Raw genomic sequence first — 10,472 nt, 5'->3', positions numbered from 1 at the left:
GTTAATGTCGTTGAAGATGAAGGGGAAGAAGAAGAATTTCCCGAAATTACTGACTACTGTTTCTCTGTGGATATTTCACGTTTAATATTTGCTATGCAAGATCTTGGCGACAGAGCAAGATGACTAAGGAATGGGGAAAAATCCACCACCTGGAAAGACAAGTCCAAACGGTGTGCATACCATGAGGACTTTGGTCACATTACGAAAGAGTGCATATCCCTAACAAAGAGATTAGTTACTTACTCAGCAAATGATACCTCAAGGAGATCCTTTGAAGAAGAAAGGAAGGGTCCAAAGAAAAGGATCAGGATCCTCATATGATCCTAGAAAAACCAGGATCCCCTCCTGCGGATGCTAAGGTAATCAATGTAATTTTTGGAGGATCTGACATTTGTGGCACCTCTTATTTTGTAGCAAAAAGACATGCTAAAATGTCGAAGATAGAGAAAGAATAAAGGCCACGGAAAAAGACATCGATCACAGACGAGAAGGAAATCACCTTCGACGAAACAGATAGAATAGACTCCCAGGATCCTCATCATGATGGCTTGGTGATCACTCTTTACATTGCCAACCATTTTGTCAGAAGGATACTTGTTGATGGAGGATCCTCAGCCAACATCATACTCCTGGACGCTCTGAAAAGGATGAACATCCCCGAAGCCGATTAGTCAAAATATCCTCAGTGCTAATCAGATTCAGTGGTGAAACAAAACATACTGTCGGCGAAATAAAACTACATATTTACATTGAGGGGTTAAAATCTATACAACGCTTTTGTGTAATCGATACATTTTCCTCCTATAATGTTATACTAGGTAGACCATGGATCCACGATATGAAGGCTGTCCCCTCAACATACCATCAATGTGTCAAAATGTCCACTCCATGGGGGAGAACAAAGATCACATGTGATTAATAAGAATCCAGGAATGCTACAAGACTTCGATGAAATCTTCAACAACACCACAACAAGTTTAGCAGTTAAATCAAGGTACACAAGGTGTGTTGGAGACAAGAGAACAGGATGTAAAGGAAGTGCCCATGAACCTTGAGGATCCTGAAGCCAAACACCTGATAGGATCCTCACTGCTAGAACGAATCGAACAGGAAATAATAATGTTCCTGAAAGATAGAAGCAAAACATTCTCCTCGAAGCATGAGGATATGACAAGTATAGACAAGAATATCATAACTCATAAACTTAACATTGATCCTTCTTTCAAACCAATACACCAAAAGAGAAGAAAGTTTGCACCCGAAAGAAACCAGATCATCCAAGAAGAAGTAGAAAAGCTCCTCAAAATAGGGATGATCAAGGAAGTCAAGTTCCCAAAATGGCTAGCCAACATGGTCAGCGTCCAGAAGAAGAATGGAAAATGAAGAACATTTGTGGACTATACGGATCTGAATAAGGCTTGCCGTAAGTATCCTTTCCCCTACCACACATAGAATCCATAATAGATTCTACAGCTGGCCATGAACTGCTAACGTTTATGGATGCATCAGCGAGATTCCAACAAATCCAAATGGAACAATCTGACTAAGAGGATACCGCATTCATTACCCCAACAGATATATACTGCTATACTACTATGCCCTTTTGTCTTAAAAATACAGGTGCAACATACCAAAGGTTAGTCAACCGGATGTTCAAGGATACACTGGGGGACACCATGGAAGTCTACATTGATGACATGGTGGTAAAATCAAAGAAATTTGCGGATCACCTCAAGGATCTTAAAAACGTTATCAATAGACTAGACAAATATAACATGAAGTTAAACCCTTCCAAGTACCACTTTGGAATGAGGTCAAGAAAGTTCCTTGGATACATGGTGACTAAAAGAGGAATAGAAGCAAGTCTGGAGCAAATAAAATCCATCATCGATTTAAGATCCCCATCCTCGACGAAGGATATTCAGAGACTAACAGGAAGAATAGCAGCACTTAACAGGTTCATCTCAAGATCCTCAGAAAGGTGCAAGCCTTTCTATGATATCTTGAAAAAGAACAAAAGATTTGAGTGGACTAAAAAGCTCAAAGATGCTTTTCAGGAACTCAATAATTATCTAAGTTATGCACCCTTGCTAGTGAAACCACTAGATAGGGAACCACTCCTCCTATGCCTTTCAGTATCCTCTAACTCTGTAATGGGGATCAACATCTCATATACTACGTAAGTAAAAGTCTCCTGGGTCCTGAGAATAGGTATTCCTATCTTGAAAAACTAATACTTGAATTAGTAACTGCTTCCACAAAATTAAGACACTATTTTGAAACACATACTATACATGTTAGAAATAATTAACCCATCAAGAATGTTATGCGAAAACCAGAGATTTTAGGTAGGATGGAAAAGTGGTCTATAAAGCTAATCACATATGACATCAAGTATGAACCAAGATCAGTAATAAGGTCACAAGCACTAGCAGACATTGTGGCTGATTTTAGTGATGATCTACAACCTGAAGCGGAGTTAGAAAGCAAGGAACTCCATAAAGAAGAAAGAATGGGAAGATGGACACTCTTCACTGACAAATCCTCAAACTTTAGAGGAACAAACTTATGGATCATACTAAAATTGCCACAGGGGGACATCATACCCCAGGCATTCAGCTGTGAATTCGATGCAACCAACAACGAAGCTGAATACGAAGAATTGATCATGGGATTACAGTTAGCCAAGGTTCTTCAAATCAAGGATCTTCAGGTATTTTTTGACTCTTTATTATTAACTAATCATTTTAATGGATCATATGCAGTAAAAGGCGAAAGACTCGCACTATACCTTCAAATCCTCAAAAAGTTGGCCTCTGAATTCGAAGCTTTCAGCCTAAGCCAAGTTCCCAGAGAAGAAAATGATGAGGCTGACACACTACCCAACCTAGGGACTTTCCTTAAGATCCTGTCAGAAATCAAGATCCCTATAACTCGTATATTGATCCCTGCCATAGAAGAACCCTCCAATAAACTAGATGATCCCAATCACCATGACCAAACAACTAACGTGGCAATAATAGAGGAACATGACCCTCAACCTCTTCCTCAGGATCCTAACTACCATGATACAAACATTTAGGATCATCCACAACACTCCAAATATTGGATCCATCCCATTGTGGAATATCTCCAAAATGACACAATCCCAAGTGAAGAAAAAAGTGAGAGAGAATTCAAGATGAGGGTCTCACGATTTGTGATGATCCAAGGAAGACTGTACAAGAAATCCATGGCAGGTCCATACCTTAGATGCTTAGAAGATCACGAAGCTGCAGAAGCCCAAAAAGATATACACGAAGGAGATTGTGGCAACCACACTCGTGGTAGATGCTTATGCTCTAAGCATTAAGGACGGGATACTACTAGCCAACAATGAAAAAGGATGCTTTTGTTGCATACCCAAAAATGTGATGCTTGTGAAAGACATAACAACTTCCTACATCAACCAACAGAACCGTTACATGTTATTGTTTCCCCTTGGCCATTCATGAAATGGGGAATGGACATAGTTGGCAAGTTACCAAAGGCCCATGGGGGAAAGATATTCATGTTAGTGATGACAGATTACTTCTCGAAATGGATAGAGGTAGAAGCCTTTGTTTAAGTACGAGAAAAGGAAGTGGTCTCATTCATCAAACGAAATATCATGACCAGGTTCGGGATCCCTGCTGAAATCATATGCAATAATGGGTCCCAATTCATAAGCAAAAGGACTAGAGACTTTTATATGAGTTGCGGGATTAAAATGATAATGTCCACTCCTGTCCACCCTCAAGCCAATGGTAAAGTTGAATCCAACAATAATATCATAGTCAACAATCTAAATAACATGTTATATGAGAAGAAAGGAAGATGGGCAAAAGAACTTCCTCTTGTCCTATGGGCAGATAGGACCACTTCAAAGGCAGCCATTGGCCAAACTCCATACTCCTTGGTGTTTGGAACAGAAGCTGTGATCCCTACTGAACTAGTAATCCCAACAGCAAGGTATCAGTTGCAGAATCAAGAGAACAACGATATGATCTTGACACTATTGATGAACTCAGTGATCTTGCTAGGATCTGCATTGCTGCTCATCAACAAAGGACCACCAAAGCATATAACAAGAACACTAAAGTCAGTAAGTTATAGGTAGGTGACTTGGTACTTAGGAAAACATTCCAAAATACCAAGGATCCCAATAAAGGCAAATTGGCACCTAAATGGGAAGTACCATATCTCATAGATGTTGAAGCAGAAAATGGGACATATTGGCTAGCTACCCTCGATGGAAGTGTCTTGTCAAGAGCCTGGAATGCTATACATCTTAAAGCTTATTTAATGTAAGTGAAATTAGTCATTTTCCAACAAACTCAAGTTACACATACTCTTTACCTTTTACCCTTTATTTTCATTATTATTATTATTTGGTCTTTTCAAATACCATTACTAGCTTAAGAAACGGAGGGGCGTTAGCTAGAGTAACGCCCACCCCTAGCTAATATTTGTTGAGCACATGAATTCAAGGATCTTGACATTCGAACATCCTAACGTTCAAGGATCTTGATATCCCAATATTCAAGGACCTTGACATCTGAAGATCCTGATCACCACGGATCCTAATGTTCAAGGATCCTAACGATCAAAGACCTTAATGTTCAAGGGTACTTAATCCCCTCTAAGGTTTAAAGAGTTAATTACCTCTTTCATATGAGTTAAGGTTTCTACACGTTGCTTGGATGCACGAAATCTTATTATGGGATGTGAATAAGGGGATCATTTCATGCTTCAGTGACTTGGCAACCCTCTTATTTTTTAACATAAGTTAAGATCCTAAAGTTTGACTCTAAGGTTAATAACATTGACATGTTATCTCAAGTTGTGATCTTCCGAAGAAAATACCTAATGTTTATAACATTTTCATGTTATCATACGATTTGGGATCTTCCCCATAAAATACATAAGGTTTATAACATTTTCATGTTATCATACGATTGGGGATCTTCCCCAGAAAATACCTAAGGTTTATAAGATTTTCATGTTATCATACGGTTTGGGATTTTCCCCGGTAATTTACTAAGGTTTGTAACACTAACGTATTACCTTGAATTTGGATTTTCGCTAGTGAGTTACTAAGAACTACAACATTAATATGTTATCTGAAGATTGAGACACTCCCCCAAAAATATGCAAGACTTGTGACATTACCATATCATAAACAAGAGTTTTCTTAGTTATTTACCAAGTTGGAGTTATCTCCAATTGATTTCTAAGACACAATCCTCCCCACAGCTCACTAAGTTGAAGCCAATCCAGGATCCTTCCTGATGAACTCCTAAAGCAAGGATCCTTCCATATGAAAATTTCAGGATCATACGAAACTAAGGGAATCATAACATCAGATTTCTCCTAAGTCAAAAAATTGTAAGGATGACCAGGTTCAATCTATCCTTTAACATTATTTTTCCTACATAAAAAATGTTTATTATCCTAAAAGATCTTAACTATTTTAGATCCCAGTTTAATGACTAATCATTTTAGGCTAATCAAATCTTACAGATTTTTTGTAAGGTTTGAACTCTTTAGGATCCTGATTATGTATGAACCCCCAGAACTCCTATTGCTACAACCACACAACTCAAACATGCAAAGTAAGAAGAAATATAAAAAAACCATAGCATAAAAGGGGTTGCCCGCCAACCCCACAAAAGAAAGAGTGAAATATTGTTTTACAACCCAAATTTATTCAAACTGTTTTTAAAAACTAAGTCAATCTCAAGCTACAAACTTTTCACCACCATTCAAAGCCACCTCCGACTTTTCACCGACAGGCTCGCCAGTCAATTTGCTCAGGGATTCACGCTTAATTTTTGCCTCCCAAATAGCAATAGCAATACTCATCCTCACTTCAGCAATCACGTCATTCATCGCAAAGCATGATCTATTTGAGAAAGCTTGGCCTTGAGATCCTCATCGGAGCGAGAAACATGATCAACAACTGAAAATGAACAATGGTAAATAGGTAATAAAACTAAATGGAAAAGAACACATGAATACTCACAGATGGGAGAAGGAAATCAACTTCTTTAGTGCATCCTCTGTTCCAAGATTCTAGAGATCCCAAGCATCATATGGTTTCCTCTTGCGAGATGTCGAGGTCTTCACAGTGTGGTCGAGCTAAGTCTTCTTATAAGGAAGAGAAGGAGGGACCTTTTCCTTCTACACCATGAGCAAACCGCTAGACATGTCGTCTTCAAGCTCGGACAAGACGAATCGAGCACCAGAACGAGTGTTTTTGGATCCTATACAATATGAGGGATCCTCATAAGATCAGGATCCTAAATAGATAATAACACTAAGAAGGATCCTTACCAGTGGCCATCGAAGCTGTTGTAGATGAACCATCTTGAAGACTAGGAGACTCAAGCTTGAATGATCTGACGTCTGCAGATAAAGCAAGAAAACACCTCACCTTATCATCGGTATCCTCAACAATAGGGAAAGCTTCACCAAACTTGTAACCTGCATCAAAATAAACAAAATAAGAAAGATTAAACCCTTGGACCCTCAAGATCAATAAATAAGATCCTACCCTTTTCAACCCAAGCTTTAGGCAAGAGATCGCAACCATCGATAGAGTCACGCCTCACAAAAAAGAACATTTTCTTCCAGGCCTCATCGTTGTGTTTGGTTTTCAAGATAAGAGGGGATTTGTTGGTTTTAACCCTAAACAGAAAACGAGAACTCCCAAAAGTAGAGAGATAATAAACAAAATCCAACTCAGTAAGACAAGTGTCTAGATTTTGGGAATGATTCACTCGCTCGACCAAGTAAAAAATCCTCCAAATAAATTGCATCGTTTGGATATAGGAAAGCTTGGTGGCTTTAAAGAAATCAGAAACAATACCCGAAAAGGATATTTGAAGCCCAAAGAAAAGGGATATTTAGGGAAGCATACCCAAGAAGGAGAAGCAAAATCAGGTTAAATAGAAGGATCAAAGGACCTGAAGATCGTATCGGAGGGAAAAGCTTCGTTGGTCTTAAGAAACTACATGTCCTTGTCACTGAAGGAGCATACTTCATCATAGGCCAAAATCCCCTGATCAACAAAATTATTCTCTGGAGGAGCAGTAATGTTGGCACGAGAACGAGTTGCCTTCTTGCCCATGATCAACGAAAAGAAGAGAACAAAACAAAAACAAGAGAAAGAAGTTACTTGTGAAGGTGGGCGGAGACGATCATAGGAAGTATTGGGGAAGGAAAAAGGAGTTATGGAGATTAGCCCTATTTAACCGAAGTAGTAGAAGAGAGAGAACATGATTTGACTATGTAATGATGCTTATGGAAAGGATAAAACCTATCCGAATAGGGTTTGAAATTCAAATTGTATTACCTCTTTTATTTTTTAAATTTAATTATACCTCCAAATATTTACAAACTAAAATTTATATTTCGCAGGTATAATTTGGGGGCAATTGTTATGGGCATGATCCTTGAATCATATCCGGGATCCTTAAATATTTCAGAAGCCTCGTGATCCTTAAACATATCCCAGGATGCTAATTATTACTACTAATATTTCTTAACACTTATAACAACTATACTTTTTTTTTATTTTTCTTACATGTGCAAAACTAGTCAACACAAGACCAATTCTCAACGGAGAGTCATCTCAACTAGGCAAAAGACCCGGAATAGCAAGTAAAATAACGTTCATATGCTGATTCTGGAGGATCACTGAATTATCGGACTTCTTGTTACTTACACTAGACTATAAATAACACATGTATCTAAAACACTATATACACGATTGGCCCTAGCATTACTCTTGTACTCGTATTACTTTCATAATCTTTGTAATCTTAGATTAAAATCAATAAAACACATCAAGGCAGGTAGTTATTATCACCTCTCAAGGTTTTATGTCGGAGATCCTACAATGGATCAAGGGATTTGCTTGTAACTCAGTTGTCTCACTTTAATTACCATTCGATACTTACATTACACTAACACCACAACTTCTCATGCAATTTGGTCGAATTACACTTGCTCAATTTTTGAACAAAACATAAGGCCAAGAGGCAGGCTTAATCAGAAATATGATAGAGGAGTTTTGCAAAGATGTAACATCCGAAACTGTTCAGTTGAAGACTTTATTTTATTTTATTTGTAGTTTAGACACTAAATAAGTGTTAGAAATGATCTTGGAAGTTATTGGAATAATTATTTTTTAATAAATATATATTTGAAAATTAGGATGTTATATTTATAGCTCTTTACAAGGTCTCATGAATAAATGTAAAGTGAAAATTGCATAAAAAGATATATGATGAAATCGATTAAAGTTCAACATCATCAGATTCCTTTATGTTTTATAGATTTTTAGAAAACATACTTAAACTTCAAGTTTCTTCAAAAATTCTTTTTGGATCGATATTTCTTGTTTAAGTTCACTCTTTGTATTTTTTGAACAGGTTATATCATATGTTCAAGACCCTTGAAAATAGATACATCGTATTCGAATACTATATCCTTTACCTTTTTATGTGGTTATCAAAAGGATTAATGATAGACAAGTTTTCAAGAATGGAATTATGTTTGGTTATGCAAGAGTAGTGTAGCTTTAAATTTGATGTTAAAAGGTTTATCGAAGAAAAATTCCGAGGGATTGAAACAGAGAATATATTCCGTGTAAACCTATTTCTGTAAATAATAATAATAATAATAATAATAATAATATACCAAGTGAATGGTTTATATCAATTTTAATTTTAAGAATAAATTCTATTCAGTTTTGTTTGCAAAATACTTGTATGACTTAAATATGAAAGATTTGATATATTTGTATGATGGTCAAATTATTTGTTTATACCAAAGGGCTCTAGCCTAGCGGTATCCAATGTTGTTCTCCCTCTTTGAGGTTGAAGGTTCAAGTCTTACAGTGTGCATAGGTGGAATAATTTACGAATAGTTTAATAGTTTATTTTGCCGTTTCAAAAAAAATTATTTGTTTATTCAACTATGTTTTATATTTTTTCTGATCTTACAACCATTTTATGCAAGAATGTTAAATACATATTTATAAAATATTAGTTCATTTTATTACTAATTTATGCAATAAAGTTTAGATTTTTGTTAGATTATATTATATTGTTTATGTATTATATCGGCGCTCTTTGTAAATATGTTATATTATATATTGATATCAATACATGCAACCCTAATTAATGGGATTTCCACATAATCTATCATGGTATCAAGTCAGTAAACCCTACCTCTCTCTTTAACCGAGCGGAAAGCCTTCCCTTTTTTCCGGTTGCCGCTCTTTCTTTCCTGTTGGTCGACGTCTCTCACAATCTATCGTGCCCCGTTCATGCTTCATGATTGTCTCCACTGCACGGTAGATCTATTACAGCTCGCTGATGTACCTTGTTGCGCCACCACATACATCGTCGCCTGCCTTGACGCTACCATGGATCACCACCAAACTCTCTCTGTCGATGCTTGCCTGCTTTCGAGAAGAGCATTACTAGTTCACTAGTTTCCGCCTACCATGGTAAAGCTTCCAACATTTCCTTTTTGTCTCACTTAGATTTATTTTTGGGTTTTTTCACTGGTTTACCATGTCCACTCTTGTTAATTCTTCTATTGTCATGGGTTCGACCTCTACTGCAAATCAATTGGTTTTTCCGCTCACTAATGTTTACTCACCGTTCGGTTTAAGAGTTTCTATGGATGACTCCAAACATAATCTGTGGCGCAAGATTGTTTTGGACATGTGTAAAGGTGCTAAAGTCCATGGGCATATCAGTGGTAAATCAAAACCTAAAGATGATGATGATGAAGATTGGAATGTTATTGATTCTAGAAATAAATTATGGTTCTATACCACATGTGATGCAATCCTTTTGTAAATAATATCAGGTAACGAATGCACCGTTAAGGATCTAGGGAACAAGCTTGACAAGTTCTTCCTCAACAACAAAATAGCACGAACGCTACAACTTCTTGAGCAGTTCTGCTACACCAAGAAAGGCTCCTTGATGAAGGCACTAGTGTGGAAGATCTGGCCCTTGTGTTATTAGAGGCCCATGATCGTGTGACTAAAGTGGATTCACAGAAGTAAGCATAACTTTGGCTACGGGGCTCCATTTTGGACCCACGACTAGACAATTCGATTTTTAGAATGAGGAATACGTCATGTTAAGTACGTGAAGGGTACTTACCTATATTTAAGTCTGGACATTGGTTTCTAAATGGAGTTATAGATGTTTTTGTGTTTTTCTCATAATTTTTGGGATTTTTTAGGTTTTTTTTGGCCCATGGTTGTTTTGAGGCCCTTTTCAATTTTTTGTTCTTATTTATGTGTTACTGATGTAATTTGGATGGTTATTCATCATTTTTAAGAACTTTCAATTTTCTCCCAAAATTTTGTGTGTTGAACCATATTTTGAAGTCAATCCTATGGTATTTGTAGAATCAACGTGGTT

General features: G+C 37.0%; 1 protein-coding gene across 1 annotated transcript; it reads left to right on the top strand.

The window, feature by feature from the left end:
- The first annotated feature begins 2,353 nt into the window (after window positions 1-2,353).
- On the top strand, window positions 2,354-3,082 carry LOC145130075 (uncharacterized). The gene has a single exon (XM_079064935.1). The coding sequence runs from the start codon at window positions 2,354-2,356 to the stop codon at window positions 3,080-3,082; it is 729 nt and encodes a 242-aa protein (XP_078921061.1).
- Window positions 3,083-10,472: the final 7,390 nt, after the last annotated feature.

The sequence above is a fragment of the Lactuca virosa genome, chromosome 8 (genome assembly GCF_052849685.1).
Source record: "Lactuca virosa cultivar CGN04683 chromosome 8, Lactuca_virosa_CGN04683_v6, whole genome shotgun sequence".
In the NCBI taxonomy this organism is placed as follows: Eukaryota; Viridiplantae; Streptophyta; class Magnoliopsida; order Asterales; family Asteraceae; genus Lactuca; species Lactuca virosa.
This window is presented reverse-complemented; position numbering and strand designations above follow the sequence as displayed.

Excerpts from the sequence above, each read along its gene's own strand:
- LOC145130075 (XM_079064935.1), top strand. The coding sequence starts at position 2,354 with ATGGAAAAGTGGTCTATAAAGCTAATCACATATGACATCAAGTATGAA.